At 33.9% G+C, this 23,237-nt stretch overlaps 3 protein-coding genes and 1 long non-coding RNA gene across 5 annotated transcripts; 3 read left to right on the forward strand and 1 right to left on the reverse strand.

Annotated features, from left to right (window-relative positions):
• Nucleotides 1–944: 944 nt before the first annotated feature.
• On the forward strand, nt 945–2,558 carry LOC129921376 (uncharacterized). Its single transcript, XR_008773511.1, has 3 exons — nt 945–1,296; nt 1,357–1,426; nt 1,485–2,558. It is a non-coding gene; the product is annotated as an uncharacterized LOC129921376 (long non-coding RNA).
• A 1,362-nt stretch (nt 2,559–3,920) lies between these two features.
• Nucleotides 3,921–19,870, forward strand: LOC129920275 (uncharacterized). The gene is made up of 3 exons (XM_056001596.1): nt 3,921–4,797; nt 4,866–4,925; nt 19,762–19,870. The coding sequence occupies exons 1-3, from the start codon at nt 4,028–4,030 to the stop codon at nt 19,772–19,774; spliced, it is 843 nt and encodes a 280-aa protein (XP_055857571.1). The 5' UTR covers nt 3,921–4,027; the 3' UTR covers nt 19,775–19,870.
• On the reverse strand, nt 9,260–14,703 carry LOC129920264 (uncharacterized protein DDB_G0280205). 2 transcript variants are annotated; one of them, XM_056001559.1, is made up of 5 exons: nt 14,477–14,703; nt 11,347–11,516; nt 9,710–11,273; nt 9,509–9,648; nt 9,260–9,453 (listed from the first exon to the last, which is right to left on the reverse strand). In XM_056001559.1, the coding sequence occupies exons 1-5, from the start codon at nt 14,542–14,544 to the stop codon at nt 9,278–9,280; spliced, it is 2,118 nt and encodes a 705-aa protein (XP_055857534.1). In that variant the 5' UTR covers nt 14,545–14,703; the 3' UTR covers nt 9,260–9,277. The 2 variants fall into 2 exon arrangements, with proteins under 2 accessions (XP_055857534.1, XP_055857545.1); XM_056001570.1 differs by lacking the exon at nt 14,477–14,703 and adding an exon at nt 13,968–14,198.
• Nucleotides 19,777–21,968, forward strand: LOC129920271 (juvenile hormone esterase-like). Its single transcript, XM_056001585.1, has 4 exons — nt 19,777–19,914; nt 19,990–20,213; nt 20,574–20,700; nt 20,761–21,968. Exons 1-4 carry the CDS (start codon nt 19,777–19,779, stop codon nt 21,889–21,891), a joined length of 1,620 nt encoding a protein of 539 aa, XP_055857560.1. The 3' UTR covers nt 21,892–21,968.
• Nucleotides 21,969–23,237: the final 1,269 nt, after the last annotated feature.

Raw genomic sequence — 23,237 nt, forward strand, 5'->3', positions numbered from 1 at the left:
TTCTTTTTCGAGTATTTTTTTTGTAAAGCCTCGTGGCTGTCAGTATTTATATAAAACTAAATATATGGTTGGACTGCTTTTGCTCATAAGCATTTAGTTGAATTTGTTTGTGACGGTAGTCACGAATACATATATACAATAAACTTAACCTATCTTAAAACTACATATATACGAAAACTGGCCAGTGCAGTGATATGCTTAATATCTAACATATTGCTTGAGATTTTTATTTTTTTTTCGTTTCTTTTCTTTTTTGTTTCTTTTGAGTTTATGAAGCGAGAGCGCCATATATACATTAAACATACAAGTAAAATCACATTGTAGCAAACAATAAAACATTCAATTTAGATGAAATTAAATCAATTAACTGGCGAATATGTTTTAAAGTATTTTAGATGTACTAGGGAATATGCTTTCAGTTTTAGCATCAGGTGTTTCGATGCGCCGTTATGATTCGTACCGCTTACTTGTATGGATATAGCGTGCGATGAAATGCCGCTATTTACTGTTGTGGTGTGTTATGTTGTACTGTTAGCACAGTTTAACTTTTTGTACATACTAGTTTCCCTGTTTTATGGCGATGTAATTATCCATCCTAGTCACTTTTTGTGTTATTATTAGCTGTGGCTAATTGTCTGTTGCTGTTGATGATTTATGTCGACTTCAAAGTCGCACGTTCTTTGCAGGACACACGAACGGGTTGGGGCATCCCGCAGACCCGTAAGTGACTCGTCCGGATCTCCATCACTATTTGAATTAATTAGCTGTGGCTAATTATCTATTGCTGGTGGTTGACTTATAAGTCACACGTGTTTGTTGGACATACGAATGGGTTGGGGCAATCCCACAGACCCATTAGTAACTCGTCCAGATAATATAACTTTACGTTAAACTTTTACTAGCTCCAAGAGCTGCGACTGACTCTTATTCCCAATTAACTGAGAGATGTTTTGACAGATGGAGTTGGAATCAAAAAGTCCGAATGACTCCGAATCGAATGGAAGCATTCAGATTCGAACATGTTTAAGTGGTGGGGATATGAGCTACTTTTGGGGGATACACACAATAAAACAATATTTGTAGGCAATGCTATCCGCAACGGGGGGTTACGTTAAGGGACGGCTCCTACTAAATCGAGGTGCCTCTATACCAACGGAGTTCATGTACGTTACCTGAACAAAGGAATAGTGGTGGTTTTGGTACGTTTAGGTAGCGGTAGGAATGCGAACCAGAAGTACTAGGCATAGTTGCAAACAGATAGTCGGAGTGTCAAAATCAAGTCGTTGAGAGTAAATTGTAAGATACTAGATTTTTTTAAATTAAAGTTTTCAGTGCTGTAAGTTTATTTTATTTTAGTGTTCTGTACAGGCTGAAAATTCGAAGAAACTTTCGTAAAAAGTTAAGAAACAAAATTCAAAATTGTGTGGTGAGTCCTAAATATTAAGAATTTAAATAAGATAGAGCTATAACCGATAAAAATATAGGGTTCGGGTCAAAGAGGCAGGACGACGACGACGACAGCGTCGCCCGGATGAAGAAGCAACATAAAGGGCACAAAACAAACGTTGAGTCAGGTGCACGAGAAGCTGTAACAAAAAATTAAGTGATGAGTACCTAGAAATAAGTTTAAAAATAAAAAGTGCAAACTCCTAATCTTTAAAAAAAAATATAAAACTAGAAGTAATTGTGAATAATCACTCTATAACAAAACCTAATTTGAACTCCGAAAAAGCCGAGACCGAACCCCACATTTTAAAAATTCAAACATTAGTGCGAAAATTCGAAAGTCGAAAGTTCACTTCGAATCAAAATATAAAAACTTAAATCGAAAGCTTTTGGCATCGAGGGCACGAACCCAAAATTATCAAAATCGCCAACCGGATGCCCAGAAGAGCGGCCATCATTGAAAAACGCAACTAGACGTTTAATTTGAAATATTTATTTTGAGCGTTGGCATAATTTTTATTTTAAATTGTTTTTATTTAATGTTTTATTGTTTAAATTTTTAACTTAAGTGATAAGAAACCAAAAGGGTGTTGCGGGTAGGGCGTGACGTCGTCGTACGGGAGCGACAAGGGCGAACCAGTTTCATCCGACGATAGTAGTTTGTTTTTATCACCCCAATTGAGGTGCAAACCCCCCTAAAAAGCGCTTTATAGGTAGGGTAATTAATATTTGGTGCAAAATTGCAAAGTTGAAAGTTCGGGCGAGGCTGGGCTCGAAATATAGACCCTACAATTATTGTGTCGCTGAAGTGCGAAGGGGAGAGTGACACTTCTCTGGCCGAATCTAAAGTCCAGAGACGTGTACAGCCCCAGTGTGGATGCAAAGGTCCACCGACGAAGGAGTCGACTTGCATCACATCTTGGTAGTTCTTAAAATCTTTTAAATCTTTATATTTAAATCATATTTTCATTTTAAATTGTTTATTTTTGGTCAAATACATAATTATTGTAGTGATTTTACCTTTTTACCTGTTTTTTTTGTTGCATTTAGTGTATACTCAAATGGAGTTACACGGGTGCAAGTCATACAGTACAAATTATAATACTTATTGTTTCTTGTTTTAAATAAAAATGTTTGTTATTGTGAGCCACGCCACGTACCGTTTTTGAATGGGACCAAAAGGTTCTAAAATGCTTTGCTAAATAGAAAATTTTGCAGGAGGAGTGGAGGGGCCCGCTAAGAATGGACGGTATAGTATGATGGGGTAGCGGTTGATCGGTCCAAGGGGAATCGGACCAAAATGGCCAAACCGATTCCAGGTGTGGTGGGGGAACGGCCCGTCTGCCCCGACATCTGCAGACACCCTCAGTGCCGCAACTATCGTTATGAGATAACAAGAAAGTTGGCATGATGTTTGTTTTTGTAACGAGGTGAGGCGTACCGGTAAGACAAGATCCCCCCCTAATCCGGCGAGCTTAGCCGTGCTCCGCCAGCATGCCATGGTCTCGTCCGTTGCGCATTCCTATTCCTATCCTATTTCCTTTCAAAAATCCCTATCCTTATCCGATCCGGTCTTCCTTTTCCCAATCCTTATCCCAAATTCTCATCCTGTTGCCTTGTTACAAAATTTCAAATTAAATTTTATTTTCTATACGATTTGACATACGAAATAATATAATTTGCTAAATTACCTAATTTGGGCTGTAGTGAAAACAGGGACGAATTACGGAATACGATTACTTTCATACATTAACGTTTTGATTTTTTCTATCTCTACTTAAAGCCCAGTACGCAGATCGCGCTAAACTAAATTTTATCTCGACAATATTTTTATCTCTACACGCGTTCGCTAAAAGCCAAGATAAATTTAAATTTAAAATAACGGCTGAATCACAGTTTCATTTACTTATACCTGCTTACATTCAATATTACATACATATTTTTTTTTACCTGCAGAATACCTTTTTTACCCTCTCATTTTGTTTTGTTCCTCTTCTTTTATATATTCCAAGGTTTTTTTTGCCTCTTATTCCTTGCAGCAACAACAACGACCACAAAAATGTCAAAATTTATCTGTGAAAAAATGCGCTGAGCATTATTTCGCGAGCTAAATTGAGTGGAGACTTTTTGCAAAAGTAGTAGATGACAATTCGAATTTAGCGCGTGAACTGCGTACTACCTGGCTAAAAATCCTCGCTAAAATTTATCTTTGGAGGAAATTTGTATGAAAGATAAATTTTAGCGTGATCTGCGTACTAGGCTTAATAAGTAGAAAAAGAAAGAGGCACATAGCGTCAAGTCGTTAATGTAATGTTCTTAATCGTATTCCGTTATTCGGCCCCATTTTAACATCCATTTTAACGAACAGCACATTTTTTATTCTATTTCTTATAACGTCTCTGCTCCAGGTTGAACATTTCTTCGGTCAAATTTGTGCCCATCGTGTAAACTATCTGACACTTTTCGATCAGCTGTTTTATTTTTCGTTAAATTTATTGAACGCAGCTTTTGTTTTGAATTTTCAAAATTTTATTTGTTTACTTTTTTTAATTCTCGAAATATAATTAAATTAATAAATATCATGGCTTATTCAACAATTTTCAATGCTTTCGAACTACTTGTCGCACAAAAAGCATCAATTCGTCCCAAACTTCAATCCTTATCCAAAGATTTGTTTCCATCCAATGGACCAGCACCGAAATCGCTCATTGAAATCAGTGGACCAAGTAATTCAGGAAAAACACTTCTCCTAAATGAAATCATAGCTTTAACAATTCTTCCAACATATTTCAATGGAAAAGATTCAAATGTTGTTCTAATCGATTTAGATCATAAGTTATCAATTCCCCATTTAATGAAAGTTGCCGAAAAGATTATTAAAAATTCTGGAGAAAAAACCAGTCAAGAAGATATGCAATTTACCATTGAATTGCGTATGCAATCAGTTCAGATTATCAATTGTTATTCGCCAGATCAATTTGAAATGGCAATGGACACATTAGAAGATTTATTGGTATCAAATCCGGATATAGCTCTGTTGGCTATTGATAATATTGGAGCTTACTATTGGCTAGATACGGATTCGAAATTAGTCAGAAAAGAAACTCATTATAAAAATCATATTGCCAGATTAAAGAATATTTGCAGGAAGCATAATATTGTGTGTGCGTTTACCATGGAATCAAATTATATTCAAACGAAAGGATTACGAGCCAATGTCGATTACAAGTTTGATATGAAAGTAAAGCCTAATGTCGCCAATAGTGATGGAATCGTGCTAATGACGGTGGAGGTGTCTGGATCATCAGTTGACAAATTAATACGAGTCGATGATTACGGAATGCACTTTATGTAGTTATTTATTTTTGATTCTTTTATTAGTTTGTAAGCTTTCAATATATTTTGTTTTTATTTTTAAGATTCAAATGGTTTTCAAGCGTCTTTTATTTATTGATGCAGTTTAAGCTTTTCAGGTCTTGGTAAGTTTCATTTCAAACAGATATAGTTAGTACCATTCATACTATCAAAAAGATACAAAAAACCTATCCCGTCACAGAAAAACGGTTTTCCTTTCCAAAGACCGGACTTTTATGCGGTCCCTTAAAGCGGTGGGTCTTGTTACATTGGACAAACACAAAGAAGTTTTGCCATTCGCTTAAAAGAATATATAAGTGTGGCTAACAAAAGTCAGCGAAAAATCGGCAATTGACGAGCAACACGCTCAATGTAATTTCTATGCAAAACGTTCGGGCAGAGTACAAAAAGTACACTTTTTTATATCAGACATGGTTATTCCGAAAATATTATGAAATAGGTATGTCTATGAAAACCCCTAAAGCCTTAAAAGTAATATGAGCCGAAAAATAATTTCTTTAGTCACTTATCCTAGAAATAGGGACGATTTATACAGAGCTATGCACATTGCACATCAAGGCATCCCTTCCAAACTCGTCCATTTGTAGTACAAATATCGTTGAGGATTATCGCTGATCCCTGAAGATCAGTTTATAGGTACAACAATAAATTCTGTGAAGTTAAAAATCATTTTGACACCTTGCTTATTTAGATGGTATTGACATCATCTGAACATAAAATTTTCTGTAATATAATATGCTTGTTTGTAAATAAAAATGATGGCAAAGTATTTGGCTATAATGCGATGAAAACAAAGAATTACCTATGCTGTAATTAAGAAATGAAAACCAACACCTTTCAGGCGTAAAAATCGTAGCATTGGTTATGTATGTATGTATGAAGGCAAGGTGTAAAGTTCTCGACCTGAGAATGGTACACAGTAATTTTCGGATACAAAATGCTTTTATTTTTCTACATAATCTCCTTGGTTCAGTGTTTTTCCAACAGCAGAATTCCTTTCCTGAAGTGATACGTCTGGAATGATTTTATAATATTAATTTAACGTCCCTTTCTACTTCTTTATTGGATTCGATTCACTTTTCAGATACAATTTTTTTTAACTTTTATCTGTTTCGAGCCTAAAAAAAACAAATAAAAGTTATTAAATCTGATGCTAAATCAGAAGAAAAGGGGGGCGAGGCGAGTACATATATATGTATTTCGAAACCTTTCTTCGGATTTCTTCACCTCCACACTCCTATCGCCCAATGCTATCCTTGGTGTGCTTCATCTTTCAGAGACTTGCGACCATGTTTATATTTTAGCTGCACATTATTTTACGGTTGATCGAAAGAGCTGAGCTACATTAGTTTTTAAAATCTTCGAATAAATTTCATTTCCATCTGTAAAAAAGAATTATATCACAGCCTGATATTCAAGTTTTTCCATTTTAACAGCCAAACACGGAATATGATATTTGAAAAAACGTTTAACCAAAACAAATGTGATAAAAACCTGAAAATTGAGCTAATAACATTCAAGCATACGCTACATTAATAAATTCTCGCTTATCGGATGGCTATAACTTTTTCAGGCAGAGAACTGTGATGTGGTCGTCTACATAAGCCTTCCAAAATTGTGGTACGAAATCTATGTTGAGAAAAGCGTTGTCAATAACTTCTTCAAGCACCCATTCAACTAGAACCGGAGCTAATGAAGATCTCATGAAAAGTCCGTTTTTCATACGTATGAATTTTCCCTTGTAACAGAAATAGTTGCAGTCAACAATGCAAAATTTAAGCAAATTCATGAAAGCTTTTTTGGGTATTGATGTATTAGTGAAAATGTTGGTAAAACATGTTGGTCAAAAATAAAATCAGTTCACCTATCCATCAACTAACCATTGACATACTTTTAAGGAATCTTTACGGTTTTGAATCTTCATAAATTCGAAGATTTGAAAATCTTCCTGGTTAAGTTCTATGTCCATTTGTTCAATGTAGACGAGCAGTAAACAGAATCTCTATTTTTTAAGACGTTTGGAGCAAATGGATCAGTTGTCGTACATGTTTCCTTTGCGGTTGGTTAATCACTTCGCACCCTTTCAAGCCATAACATCCATATTTGAAGACTTTCGGCAGCTTTGTTGTTATTAAGGTTTTTTTTATAGATATTAAAATGTAATTTTTTTTTTGAAAAATCTGAACTTTAGTTAGTTTGCTTTTATGTAATAGAGTTTTTATGAAAAAATTTACTTTAAAAATACATTAAATTTCATTTGTTCGTTCATTCTCTCATTCGTTGGTCGCTCTCATGCGAACAGTGCTTTACAGCAGATCAAGCTTTAAATACAGCGGCAGACATGGCAAAAGCATGCGGATCGTATAGAAATTAGGTCGCGTCTTATTATTCCAAATGTAAACATAAAAAATGTTGATTACATTTGATATCATTTAAAAAAGGAATAAGTTTTAGTGTTTTAGTTTATCAAAATAAAAAAAGGAGATATCATTATTTCTGTTTATATCATCATTATATATATATTTGAATTAACCACATAATAATTAGGAAACGAGCGGAAAAATAAAAATTAAATTCATAAATCTTCTTAAATTTTAAACTTAATTAGTTGTTGGATAATTTTTTGTATGTATTTATATTTTATATATTATACATTTTATAATAATCATACAAGTCTACAAAAATAAACATACACATATTATAGGAATTACAAAAGCAGGATAAGTCTTCCATCAATTTTTTGATCCAGGAACTAGTAATGAATGTCAAGTGTCTTTTTTTAATAAGTTGAGAATGATTCTCGTTGTTAATATGGGTACCTTGGCTTCATCTCATTTAAGCGAAAAAAGCACAATACCCTATTATTATGACCAATTCATTACTAGCTTCTGGTTCAAACGAAAATATAGCAATACAATATATAAAAAAACAAGCATCAAACACATTTAATCCATTTTTTAAAACCCTGTTTTGTTTTTCCCAGAGAATGTTTAAAAAAATATAGGTATTATTATTATATTATATCACTTCAAGAAAAAAAAAATTAAAAAAATAATTCACATAATTTTTATCGAGTTAAATTTACAATTTGAAAGCACACATAATTTTTATTTTGTTTAATATTTTTGAAACGAGAAAAGGACAAAATTTTGTAACAGCATGTTAACAGTTTTCTATACGCAAAAAGTATATTTATAATTTTTTTTTGTTAGAATTGTTAGAGAATTCTTCATTTAAGAGGTTAGTCTGGTAGGATCAAGCTTTTTTTTTTTAATACGAATTAGTTTTTTAATCACTTCTTCCTGCAAAAAGATATTAAAAAAAAACCTAACTAAGGATTTATTATGCTGCTGGAGTTTTCGACCCTGATACTTAGCTATTTAATACAGCAGGCGATTTCGAACTAAGAACAATTAAAAAAAGACTATTAAAGTGGTCTGTGAGGTTTGCGTTGAGGGCAAACAAACGGAAATGCCATTCAAGGAAAAGGGCGACTCGAGCGACAGAAGTGCTTGAAATAATTCATTGTGATCTCCGTGGTCCTATTGATGTCTTTTCACGTGGTGCACGCTGGATGGGTACACCAACCACAAGGTAAAGCAAAGGAGACAAGCACTCAGAATTCAATGGCCGAGCACGCAACTACCCTTCAAGCAAGAAAACCGAGCTCAGAAAAGACACTCCGATTCCCAATGCGAAAAACGAGGTTGCATTCACACACTTGCAACTTTTTGTGTATGAACACAAAGTCGAAGGAGAAATCGTGGTGAAAATACCAATACATATGCAATCGGCTCCGCGGTGATTATAATTTCCATACTAATTTGGGCCGCCTTGGGACCCGTTTCGTAGTCGAGGTCGGACTCACGTCGGAGCCGATTCGAACCGAGGTTAGACTCGTTTGCTTGAAGGGTAGATACAAACGAATGTAGTCGATATAATCGAGTATCGGAAGCATCTATTTTGGTTTAACAGAATGCTTACTTGTACCATATAAGGTATTAAAAAAATTAACTTGCCATATTCGACTACCGACAATCGTCATAATAACAGCTCTCACTTTAGGAACCAATCTTTAAAAAACCTAACATATAAGTTTACAAACATTCAATGTAAAAAAATAAAGCTTAGAAAACGACTCAAATTCTACCAGATTCTACCTCCTTAAATAGAACATTTAAATGCAGCTAAGTCAACAAAGATGTTTAAAGTGATAAAAAACAAATATTGAATTTCCTGCCAAACCGACATCACGGGATCCTGTAAAGCTTGACTTTGTTGCTCTAAAACTTTCGTTAAACGAAAACAATAGAAATGAAATATGGGAATGCTTAAGATTACTTCCCAAAAAACATCTTTATTGACTTAGCTAGAGCATCATAAATAAGATCTACAATGTTAATTTACCAAAGCGAAAAACAAAAATAAAACAAAAACATGAATTAAAAAGACGAGTTTACGCTCTAAAGAATCGTACAACTCGCACAATGTATTGTCGACAAATTGGACATTCGCTAAGGACCTTTCCACAATTTGTGCATGTAGCCATATGTCCGCATTCCAAAATCACACATTCAATTGGAGCATCCATGCAAATTTTGCATAGCTCATCAGTGGGAAGCTTTTCAATTGCTACAAGAAAACAAAAATAAATATATAAATATTTGAGTTAGATTCAACTGAATACCTGGACAAGATTTGAGGTTTTTCCAAAGCCTTGAAACTCTTTCGAAAAGTTCCTGCTTTTCACAACAGCCTTTATAATCGACACGATTTAGAGTGAGAACTTGTTTCAGTTGCTTAACCGTTAGATTCTCTAATTCCTCTCTGAAAAAAGAAACATACCATGATTATGATATACTCATTTCATCATCAAATAATTCCTTACAATGAATCAAAATCATTTAAATTAGGAAAGCGACTAGCTGCTATCCGTGGATCATAGCCTCCATCGGGTCCATTTTGTCCACAGACATATATACCATCGTTCCCATCGAAAAATGGCGATGTGGCACTGCCAACATCCACCAATTGGCCTCGAGTTCGATTTTCCAAATAAACCAGAAACTCTTCAAGTTCCTGTTTAATTTCAGCCTCAGACATATTGGCATTTTCCAGATGCTGTCGCAGTTTCATAACGTGGGTTTTAATGTTAGTTTTGGTCTTTCCACATTTTCCACAACATTTACTACGCCGTCGTCGTTCATTCACGGCGGCGGCATTTTCCTCTTCATCCTCGTCGTCATCATCGCCCTCCTCCTCTTCTACACTCGGTTCTTTATTATTCCAAGCAAAGGAATGATCATCTCCATATCGTCGTCGATTTAAATAGCCATCCGATCGTCGCCGAACAACTCTTTTCGGTCTCGATGAGAAAATATTTGCTGCTCTACTTGGTCCCGATGATGATTCGGATGAAACCAATGCGATATCAGTGGAAGTTCCTGCTGATGGTTCTTCCTCTTTATCGACAGCCTGTGTCTTTTTATCTTCAACCGTGATTGAATCGTTCTCCATTTTATTGACAAATTGCCAGGTTTCATTTTGAGCGACTGAATCTGTTTTATTGTCGTCGGAGATGCCTCCAATGGCCCCTAACTCTTCGAATGAGGATTCCGATGAATCTTCAAAAGTTCCAACTTGTAAGCTGGGCGAACTCTTTTGTGCCAATCCGTTGGTGCTACCACTAGCAGAAGTCCCCGCTGCCAAATTGTCAATGGGCGAACTAGTTGTTGGCGAAGTCGAGGTTGCACCCACTTCACGATTGCTTCTGTCTTTGAAAGTTGTTATTAGTTCGTCATCAGAACAATCACATTCCGAGGCGATTCCTTCATCCTGTAGAACATTATCAAGCAGTCTATTTCTAACACCCGAGAAGGCAGCTGCCGATGGCGTTGGCTTGTCTCGAGTTTGTTCCGAACTACTTTGGCCATCCGTCGTGACACATCCGGTGCCACTAACCGGTTGTGGAGAACGCGACACTGTACTTTGGGAGGATATTGAACTCATACTCACAACAGGACTCGATATCGGACTAGTTGGAGTGCTTCTGTTTGAGTTGCGTTGTTGCTGTGGTTGTTGTTGTTGTGGCGGTGGCGGCGATGGGGAAGATTGTTCCGAGATCAGTGGTTGTTGATTTTGAAAACTGGAATAGCTTGGTATCTCACGTGTCGATATTCTCGGCTGTTCCGAGATGTGGGGCGACGACCCTCCAGCACCAGCAGCTGCTCCAGTCGAATTACTTGCAGCTGTTGTCTTTGTATCAAAACTAAAATCAGTTGCGATTTTATCAGTTATGTTATTAAAGAAATTCTGGCAAGTTTGTTTGATATTCTCAAATGGTTTGTCTGTTTCGTTAAAATCAGAGAACTTATTCCCACTCTGACTTCCCATGTTAGGGTTATCATTTTGGTTTACATGAGTCAAAATTAGTCCAACAAGTTCTTCTTTTTCTAAAGTAAAAAAAAATTTTCACGTTATTGATTTTAGGTTTTTCTTTGGAAGCTCATTATAGTTTATTCTTACCAACACATCCAGTTGTTGAAATGTGCTTTGATTGCAAATAAAATATTAAATCCTTTGGCTTAAGTTGAAGTAAATCGATTTTTAGAAGAGGTCTTTTGGCAAATATTGCACATCTTTCGCATAAAACTACCGAATTTTGTGTTACCATACAATGACTGCAGTAGTATCGTCTAGAATTGTAGGAAAAAAGAAAAAATATCGATTTTTAAAATTGATTAAAATTTTTGTAATCAAAGAACCTTAATTACTTTGCTAGATAGGTATAACATTTATTTTAAGAAGAATTTAAAACTTTTAGATGATCTTCTATTAGATGTGTGTGGTTAAGAACGAATTTCCTTATAGAATGTTGGTTGCCAGGAAGATCAATGCTATGCTATTATGAAAAGTGGTTTTAACTAACACATACGTTGGCAATTCAATTATAATAAAGCGGTTATGGTTCTTACGGACTAAACTTCCTTACTTATTATGATGACACATTCTCGGAAAGACTCATTGAATAGCCGCTTTTAAACATCAATATCCAACTTTGAAATTCTAGTCATGTGAGATCATTTTCAACATAATCTTAATTATTTACATAGAATTGTACACTTTGCAAATGTGATTTAGTTCGATATCTTAAAGGATCTATCAAAACTTTGCTCCGAAATTTTGTAGGCCTGCCTATTCTTCCCTATTGTGTTGGAAACTCGTATGTTATAGCTTTTTTAATTGGATTTTTAAGATTTCTTCTGTTTACATGACAGTTCCATCTTAGTCGGTTGTGCTGTATTTTATCAAGACGATATTTTTGACGTGAAGGATTCCTCGGATTTTCTAGCTTCAGAGTCTATTATGTTTTGTCATGCGAAGCATCTTCATCTCAGCTACTGTGAAAGTATTCTCATACTTTTTGTACATTGTCCAAAAATGCGAACCGTATGTTTTTTGCTGGTCAACTGCAGTGTAGGCAGAGGGTTTTACCGCCACTTCATTTACCCTAATTAAGCGATGGTTGATGTCATTATCACAATATTCTTCATTATTGTTCATAGATCAAAGATATTATTTCTCGCACTTCTGAAGCAGTGTTCCATTCAAGTAAATGTCCCTCTGGTTGGAAAATAGACATTATACATAAAATATTATGTCTTTTTAGATTTTTTTGTTCTTACTTTACGTTACTTTACCTTCAAGCAGAAAGTAAAGAAATGTGATAGAGCAAAGGACTCAAGACGCTTCTCTCGAGGATGCCAATTTTGATTGGGCTATCCAAAATCCGTTCAACGATCTTCATGACATCAGCTTAAGCGAACAACAGTTATTGCAGTTTTTTGTATTCCTCTTCTCCTTGTAGATTGGGAGAAGGTAACTATTTCTCCACTGATTAGGCATTTGGTCATCGCGAATGGCATTGAAGATGACAATCGAGTCATTTAGACCGTTTTCCAGTGCTCAAAGGATATATCTTCTGGACCAATTGCTTTTCCCTTCATGGAAATTTACACTGCTACACTAAATTTGTCGGCTTTCGGGTCAGGCACTTATTCTAATTTAGTTTATCCTGGAAAACTTTTAATATAAAAACCCGTTACAATACTGTCACGACCGGTGAAAAATTTTGTCGTCATCCACAAGTAGTAGGCTTGTGGATCGTTAATAAATTTTGGTGAGCGAATTTCCTCAGCATTAATTCTTTTTTGAGCGGCACCCTTGTTCATGTTAGCATGTCTCAGTTCCTCGACAGCCTGGCTTGCATCTCAGCAGCCAGATCTAATTTTTCACCAAGCTTGAGATTCATGTTTTCGTATTTTCTCCCATATGCTGGGAACATTTCTTCTTTCTTCCAACATTTGTAGTCCACTTCGAGTCGTACTTATTTTTACTAACTTTTTTTTTTGTAATGTTTAATTTTGTTTAAATTTGATAACACTGGTCAACAGGTTTTTGCCACAACAACCAAAATATACTTTTCTAGTAGTTTTTGATGTGCTGAACAGAACCTCGAAAACAGCCAAAATGACGTTCTTTAGCATTTTATAACGGTAATATTTCAAAAACGGAGGCCAATCAAATTTTTCTGACTTCAGATTCGGATTCAGCACCCCAAAAAATACTAGAAAAGTATATTTTGGTTATTGTGGCAAAAAAAAGTCAAATTTTGTTGACCAGTGTAATTATTTTTGTATTGGAAAGCTAGTGCCATTTCAATTTCGTTCAGTTCTGGCTATAGAAACTATGAGAAAAACCATAAAACCCAGTTGTGATCCATGGAAGTCGGTTTCGTTTTTTTTTTTTTTAACGATTATTTATCTCTATTATGAAGCGGTCATTTTGACCAAGCTTTGAAAGCTTGAACTTTTCCTAGATATCACTTATTTGACTTCATCGCTCTAACACTATGTTTCTCTTTCACTTTTAAAGCAGTAACTTCGTTTTCATCAAGCAAGTTCTTTGCAGAGATTTCCACAGTCTGTTGGTGGTTTGGCACAGATAATTTCTCATAGTACCTAGCGATAAATGCTTTGCCTTTTTCACTATCCAGGTTGTACCATTTGATTCCCCCGATAGCCTTTATTTGTTTTGTCACCTTCGTCTCCATATGACAGTTATATCTACCTTAAAACACCTCATACCTTTAATATTATAGCACCAAGTGATTAACAGCTCAACTCAATTCAGTCTCCCTCTCCAGTATTCTTTTAATTTAAAGGAATATTTTATTTGGAAAAAATGCATCTTCGACGACAAAAAAGCAGCAGCGACTTACAAGAATGATAAATGTTTACTAAAAAAATAATAACAAGAGACCGACGACATTTCGATATTATGTGCATTGAATTTGTACATAATACATAACATTCTAATCGATTTGTTTAGAATATTGTTTCGTGTTTTTTTTTCACATTCGCATAGACAAAAAAGTGGGTTGTATAAGGTTTTAGTGGCCAAAAAGGCAGGCGACTTTATTATTATATTGCGACAGCCAACAACTCTCGACATAAAAAAAAAAACATGCACATATACACTAACTAGTTCGATTTTCAATGTCATGATTGTTGTTTTTGTTTTGTGTACGTTGAGGATAGAAGAGGTACCTACACATATTAAATTATAGTTTGTTGAAGCTTTTGCGTGCACTCACCTGCAATCCTTGCAAATACGTTTCCGTCGGAAGACCGTGAATTGCACATTACAGCCTTCACAGGGCATCTCTGTGTTTGTAAAATCAAAAAATATATAAAACAAAAAACACCAAAAAGACCTAGTTTTTTATCAATTAGTTTATTTTTTTATCATAAAGATTAATCACAAATAGATATTTGGAGAGTTCTTTTTTTTTTTCTTGCAATGAGTAATAATAGGAAAAATAAAAAAACAAGAGAAGGAAAAAAACAAAAAATACTAGTTAGTATCACCACCACGGATGGAAATTGATTTGTGACGACGAATTTGGAATGTTTTGCGTTGAACCCGTTGCATTATGTGTTTTTTTATTTATTGATTAACTTCTAATTTGTACAAGTGTTTTACTCTGAAATCACATTGGAAATATATTGAATTTTATTGGAGTTTTCTCTACGAAAGAATTTTTTTTCTTTTTCACTTGAAATTTTTCTCAGCAATTTTCTTCCATTTGATTGATTGAAAATAAGATGAAGGTTTGTTTGTTTTGTTAGGTGGTGTTCTGTTGCCGAAGAGAGATGACAGTTGGCTGTCAAAATTCTGAAAAAGATTTGTTTGATTTGTAAATTTTTTTTCAAAACGAACTGCATTATCGGTAGTTTTTATTCTGATGGCTGGATTCACCACGTTGATTTAAAAAGATTAAATAAAATCGACAAAAATGAAAATACAGTTGAAACTCGATTTACCGGGATGGTAGCGGTAGGGACCGAGCTCATTACGGATAATCGAAAATCCCGAATAAGGGGCCAGTTATAGCTATCATTGGTTTTCATCATTGAAGTTTTATGACAGGTTGTTTATTACTTCTGTCATTGAAAATTCTTATCATTGAAAATTTCAGTTTTCCTGCTTGAAATCCAGCCGATAAATTTTAATTGACAGAAATGTATCAGTTAAACTGTGTGACATTAGGGGTATTCACGATCCGATGCAACTGGTCTAGTATCATTGCAAAAGTGCAAAAGTGTAAAATCTTGCAACACTAAAACAACAAAATATATGGATTGAAATTTTACAATGGTCTTGCATTTCTGCTATACCCTAACCCTATTGCAAAATAAAAATACAATGGTGTAAAATTTTTTTGACAGATGGCAGCTCGCCGTCGCGTGTCGCCCATGATGAATAGTTTATCTTTTATTATTCTTATTCTTTTTTATTTTGTTTCTTTTGATGTAATTTGTGAAAATAAATTAACCCGAACACAACAAAGAATGAAATTATAAAAAAATTGAAAAAAAGAAGAAGCATCGGCGCACGGTTGTCCAAAATGACTTATCTCGTTGCAAAAATCATAACTTTTGAACGGATTGAGTTAGCGGTACAATTTTTTTTTTTATTTGAAGGACATTTCTAGGGCTGTTATACCAATGAATTTCAATAAAATTATTTCACAGGGTGTTTCGGAATCATCGGCCAAAAACAGATTTTCTTTAAAAAAAAAGTTTAAATTAAAATTGGTATGCCATTTTGTAGAAATCACTAATCCACATTTAAAAACAAAATTTCAAAAAAATACAATGTCCCGTTTTCGAAAATTTAATTTTTCAAAAAAAAATTTCAAAATTTTTTTAAAAATCCAAAAATTATTTTTTTTGAAATTTTATTTTTGGCTTATATTTGAGTTATATAAGTGCTTCTTCACAAAAAGTTTCGTTGAAATCGAATAAGCCGTTTTGGAGAATATCGGATTTGAAAAAAAACGGTTTTATGGCAGGTACCGTAAAAAATCCATTCGGTTCCATTCATTAAGCCGAATAGGGTATGTGTACCAATCAATTGTTGATTCAAAATAAAAATATTTAGCTGCGCATGCTTGCGCACTGCCGAGATTTTGTACTTTGAAAAAAAATGAAGGCAGAAGGAACAGATTTTCTTTAAAAAAAATGTTTAAATTAAAATTGGTATGCCATTTTGTAGAAATCACTAATCCACATCTAAAAACAAAATTTCAAAAAAATACAATGTCCCGTTTTCGAAAATTTTATTTTTCAAAAAAAAATTTCAAAATTTTTTTAAAAATCCAAAATTATTTTTTTTGAAATTTTATTTTTGGCTTATATTTGAGTTATATAAGTGCTTCTTCAAAAAAAGTTTCGTTGAAATCGAATAAGCCGTTTCGGAGAATATCGGATTTAAAAAAAACCGTTCTATGGCAGGTACCGTTAATAATGATTTTCCAAAAAAATTTTTTTCATTAGAAGATAGACCTTGTTTTCAAACTTACATTTGAATTTTTTAAACAAAATCGTTGGAGCCGTTTTTGAGCAATTACAGCTTTACTGAAATTGGTGTATGACAAGTACCGTTATTTTTGGCCCAAAAAAATTAATTCCAAAAACACCTCTGGAGGGTCTCCAAAAAATGCTACATACCAAATTTGAAGTCAATCGGTCCATCCGTTTAGGATGTAGATCCTTATACAGACAGACAGACAGACGGACTTCCGGGACCAACTTTTTTGGCATTCTCTATAATCGTAATATCATGGAAAAGTGTAATCTGAACTTTTTTTAGATGTGAATTAGTGATTTCTACAAAATGGCATACCAATTTTAATTTAAATATTTTTTTTTTTAAGAAAATCGGTTTTCGGCCGATGATTCCTAAACACCCTGTAAAACAATTTTCTTGAAATTCATTGGTGTAACAGCCCTGGAAATTTCCTTCAAATTAAAAAAAAAACTGTACCGCTACCTCAATCCGTTCAAAAGTTATGATTTTTGCAACGAGATAAGTCATTTTGGACAACAGTGCGGCGTAAAGACAACTCCGTAAAAAAAAAGAGTGAAGCTGACATAAATCATATCATGGATTCCATTCACTATTTACTATAGATAAGAAGAGGTGCGTTCACGATCTATTGTAAAAAAATAAAATTTTACACTTTTACTAGGCCTGTTGCACCAGATCGTGAATACCCCTATTGAAATGAAACACAAATCCGTGGAAAGATTCGTTTAATTTTTGATATTATGAATCAGCTGAATTTCCATCCGTGAAAAAGAAAAACACATTTATAGCAAAAAATAACTATTCAATTAAACTTTTTTTTCTCAAAAAAAATTCTTTGTGTGATTTCCAATCGATCAATATATTTTGCATTTCTAATCAAAAGGCAACACAGTCAAATATCCATTCAATTTTCCCGGATTGATTTCAATGATAGCTATCTGGCCCCTAACAGAACTTTCTTTTCTAAAAACAAAAATTAATATCAATCTAATGGTGTTTTGGTTTGACAAAAAAATCAATTTATTTTTTGATCTAAATCTGTCAAAAAAAAAAACCAATTTTTGATCTGTTCAACTACAATTAAGTAGTCGCAACAACAGTTTTTTGACAGATTTAGATCAAAAAATAAATTGATTTTTTTACCAAACGAAAACACCATAAGGTTTTATTAAAAAACGAAAACAAACATAAGATACTCGAAAAAAGCAAAAAAACAGCACATATAGCGTAACTTCTTTTTCCGTGTGCTGAATTGAAGTGAAGGAACTTTTTCGGTCCTGTTATCATGTTTCGGATAGTAAAGTTTATTACGGATAACAGAGTTTAAATAATTATACTGTCTCTATTGTTGAGAAAGAATGTTAAATATTTTCATCAGGGATAATAGAGCGTTCCGGTTAATCGAATCCCGTGTTTCAACTAATCATAATAGGACTGCCAACGTTTTTTTCTTGAAGGGCATACCATATAATACGACTTTCTGAACCAAAATTGAATGGGTTAATTTGCAAAGGGCATAATTCCACTTTGTAATATTTTCAGGAAAATAAAATTGTCACTTTTTTCTTGGAGTATTTTATTTTGACACACATGTGGTAAATGTGTTACCCAGAATTAACACCGTTTCATGAATACCCCTAATGTACAATATCATTAAAGTTATAAAATAAGTTTGCTTCCTTAAATCCAAATCACGCAAATAAATTTTGATATTAGAACTTATTTAATATGACTTGCTCTAGGTAGTGTTATCAGATCACATTTCCTTCATTTGGGCAGGGCTCTCAACTCTGTCTTCGTCAAGCTAATGCCTTTTCTTAAGTTAAAGTAATCTCAAACAAAATGTTTTGATCTTTGTTTAGAAACAAAATTTTAATAAATAAAAAAGCGTTTTTATGGCTAAAAGCCGATTTTTTCATTGCAGCTAATTTCCCGATTAATTATATCATTTCGAAAGTCAAATTAAATAAATTCCTATACGATGTCAATTCGAAAGGAAATAATTTGGGAAATTATTCTATTTGAGCTATAGTGAAAAAAGACTTTAAATGTGTGAATTATTTTGAAAAATTCGAAGAATGTTGCAAAATATTTGACTTCAACTAATTTAAATAGTCAACCGTACAAAACTTAATTTTTGCGTTTATAGTTTATACAAAAAACTTTAAATAAAATACCAAAAGTCACACCCGAAACTTGGAAATTTGGAAAAAAAATTAACATTCTTTCAAGATTTTTAAGTTTATAGAAATTCGATTTTCTTCTGGTATTCTTTTTAAGTCACGCCAGTAACGGTTTGAATTTAATATTGAAACTAAATGAAGCACATCTTCAATTAATAACACATGTTATTGACAGGTTAACACCATGCATTTCACCCAATATTCAAGTGGAATTTTACTGATGGTATGGCGGATTAGTTCAGAAAATAATCAATTAAAGTGTCACACCCGTAACGATGCAAACGTTTTTGAAAAATTTGTGCTCCAAAAATTCTTTTGTGTGACTTGTGAAGGTATCCATATTTCAAGAAGAAACTACATTTTAATTACACATTTACTCTTTACTAACATACAATGTGCGTGCTCTTGTTCTAAATACCGTCATCCTTGTTGTGATTTTGACTCCGAAATATATTTTTATCAATAAATTTTGAACACACGATTAGATTATAAAAGAGAAATAAATAGTTTTTGTTGGTTTGTTTATTTTGAAAAATTATATCGAGAGAAAGATAAGATGATAAGTTTTCTTTTGTATGGTCTTAGGTAGGTTCACTTATTATAATTATTCAATATTTTGAAATGATGAAGGTAGGTGAGATTTATACTTTCAAGTTAAAATGAATATAACGTAATCAATCACTTAAGATAATAACCTTATAAATATTTAAATAAGAGGTATTATTGCCGAAATTTGTTTGGGTATATTTAGTTCGGTATTCGATTTTGAGATCTTCGGTTGTGGAAATAATAACACTCTTACAATTCTTAAATTTTTTGATAGCAACCCAACATAAAAATGGTAGTTTCTGAAAGAGTCAATATAAAACAGGGTATTGTAATCGGAAAGGAAGATATTCTTCCAAATGGTAAGCGATATCACTTCTTTAAAGGAATTCCATTTGCAGTTCCTCCACTAGGAGAATTAAGATTTAAGGTAAGTAAGGCTATTTTATGTAGTTTATGACATGTATAAATTTTGTCTTATTAACCGAAAAATAAAAATACATAGGCTCCAGTGCCAATAGAAAAGTTCTCTGTTCCGGAAATTGAATGCTTTAAAGAAGGCCCAGCGTCTGTCCAACATGATACTGATACAGGAAAAAAGTTTACTGGATCTGAAGATTGTCTTTATCTAAATGTATTTACACCTGAAAGTAAATCAAATAAGCCTCTACCAGTGATGTTATACATTCATGGAGGTGGATTTACAACTGGAAATGGCAATAGCGATAAGTAAGTTTATGATTCGGGTAGGTATCAAAATCCTGGGGTCGAATTACGGCACACGATTACGGTCATACGTTAACGTTTCGACTATTTCTGTCTCTATTTAATTATTAGAAAACGATAGGGACACATAGCAACGCTTCGTTAACGAACGTATGCAGTAATTCGACCCCTGATTATTAAAGTTTCGAACAATAGAATATCGAAAGTGAAATTTCGACATCGAGTTCGAAAAAAATAAAATTATTTTCCATTTTGAATCCATTTTCTGATCTTAAAATTGGAAAAGGTTTCGGTAATATTTAGGGTTTTGATATTTCGAAGATAAATTGTCTTTCGAACTTTTAATACGATCTTTTATTATAGACACAATCCACTTTACTTGTTACAAGAAGGAGTAGTTGTAGTCACATTTAACTATCGACTTGGAGTACTGGGATATCTTTCTCTTCCTGAAGCAGGAATTCCTGGAAATGCAGGACTTAAGGATCAGGTTAGTAGAAATAAAAAAAAATCTACTACAGTAAACATTGATAAAACAATTTCTTAAAAGGTTCTTGTCATGAAATGGATAAGGCAAAATATCTCCCAGTTCAATGGAGATCCAAATAATATTACACTGTTTGGTCAAAGCAGTGGTGGCTCATGTACGCATTTGCATTTGTTTTTAGACAATTCCAAAAATCTATTCCAAAAAGCCATAATCCACAGTGGTGTTATTATTATGCCATCGATGATAGATGATGATGCACCTGCTAAAACGAGAAATTTAGCTAAACTTGTGGGTTGTACTTCAGAAGATCCACACGAAATTTTAAAGTTTCTACAAAGTTACAATAATTTAGAAGAATTCCTTAAGCCCTTGGTAATTGATGGTCTACCTGTCTGGAATCCTGATATTCCCATTAAACCTGTTATTGAAGATGACAGTCCAGAAGCTGTTATTACAAAATCTGTTTTTGAGTCAATGTGCGAACCAAATTCCGTTCAAGTTCCTGTTATAATGGGTTACACCGATGCCGAAGGATTATCTAGGGCAGCTGTATGTGGGGAAAATTTAGAAAATTTTCCCAAATACTTCAAGGACCTTATTCCTCCCGAATTAAACATATCATTGAAGGACCCACAAAGAATTCAATTGGATAAGTCAATTAAGGAATTTTACTTTAAAGGAGAAAAAATTGATAAAAAGATGACATATCAATTATCTCATCTGCTGGGCGACTATCAATTCACCTCATATATTCGTCAAGCTGCTGAATTTCATACTCGTTTCCAACACAAGTCTCCATTGTATATGTATCGATTCGATTTCGATGGTCAATTGAATTTATATAAAAGAAAACACAAAGCAGGACATTTGAAAGGTGCTTCTCACGTGGATGACCTTTGTTATGTTTTTCAAATGGAATTCGGCCCACCTGAGCCATGGGATGAAGAGGCCCATAAAATGGTTTTGACAATGTGCAAATTGTGGACAAATTTTGCAAAGTACAGTAATCCAACTCCAACAATCGATCAACAATTTGGTGGTTGTATTTGGGAACCTGTACCAAAATGTGACAGTTGGGAAAACATGAATATCAAAACTCTAATCATCGATAAGGAATTGAGAATGATGGACAATCCTGATGAAGAACGAATGGCTTTTTGGAGGAACCTCAAAAACTATCATAAATGCTAATTTTATTGTTGTATTAATTTTGTAACATAATAATGTGAATTTTGATTTTGATTGAATAAATTAAAATTACCTCTTTACTCGTGACTCCGATTACAGCCCACCATTTTTTTTTTTTTTTTTTGATTTCAGAAAGAAAGAAAATTCAATTTATGTATTATGTATTAACACTGTGTTCCACTGAAGCCCATACTAGGAAAGCTTGCAGCTTAAACTCTAATTTCCGCATTGATAGCCCTGTGTTATGTCAAGGAGACACACCTTAACTTAAACAATAGATAACATAGAAGTTTATGTCTTGCTTAGAACAAACAAGTTATATACCAACTCAGAAAATAAAGTGAAATGAACCCAAGATCCTGTGAAACAAAACCCCTTTCGTTAAATATCAATTGTCTATCGCCACTTAATAAATAAAAAACTTCAATACGTTAATTTAGTTTAAATGTTTATTCCAAGTTTAAGTAAATTATTTATCAATGAGTTTAGAGCTGCAGTACAGAGACCATCATCTAAAAATTCACCTTCATCATTTTCAGCACAATCTGGGTTTGAAAGAATACTTGGGTCTTGCTTACCAAGCAAACCCAAGCAAAGTCGAATATTAATGTCGCCTGCTTGATCAAGGGGCACGGTAGTGCCCAGCCAAGTTCTCTAGCAACTTTGGCACTACACCCTTATTTACAGGAAACAATTCAGGCCATTTTCGACCCCCCTCTAACTTCTACACCAAAGATGCTAGAAATTTCAAACTCACTACATTTGTTGAGCTGGTCGAAACCAAACACCTCACAAAATTTCAGCCTCCTACGATGAGTAGTTACTGAGATATAGGGCTTCAAAAATCGCAAAAACCGTAACTGACTCACTGACTCACTGATTCACTGACTCACTGACTCACTGACAGATCATCAAAATTATGGAGTACTTCCCGATGTCGTAGAAACTTGAAATTTTACACGGTGATAGGACTTGTGGTGTATACAAAGGAAAAAATCGAAAATTTGAGATTTTCAATTCAGGGGGCGAGGCATCCGCCCATTTCCGCTGAATTTTCACCAAATATTATAGAGCACTTCTGATAGTCGTAGAATCTTGAAACTTGGTAGAATGGTAGAGCTGGTAGTTTATACAAAGGAAAAAATTTAAAATTTGAGAATTTCAGCCAGGGGGTGTGGCAACCGCCCATTTCCGCTGAATTTTCATAAATTATTATAGAGCACTTCTGATTGTCGTAGAATCTTGAAATTTGGTAGAATAGTAGAGCTGGTAGTTTATACAAAGGAAAAAATTTAAAACTTGAGAATTTCAGCCAGGGGGCGTGGCATCCGCCCATTTCCGCTGAATTT

Source organism: Episyrphus balteatus, chromosome 1 (genome assembly GCF_945859705.1).
Source record: "Episyrphus balteatus chromosome 1, idEpiBalt1.1, whole genome shotgun sequence".
Classification (NCBI taxonomy): domain Eukaryota; kingdom Metazoa; phylum Arthropoda; class Insecta; order Diptera; family Syrphidae; genus Episyrphus; species Episyrphus balteatus.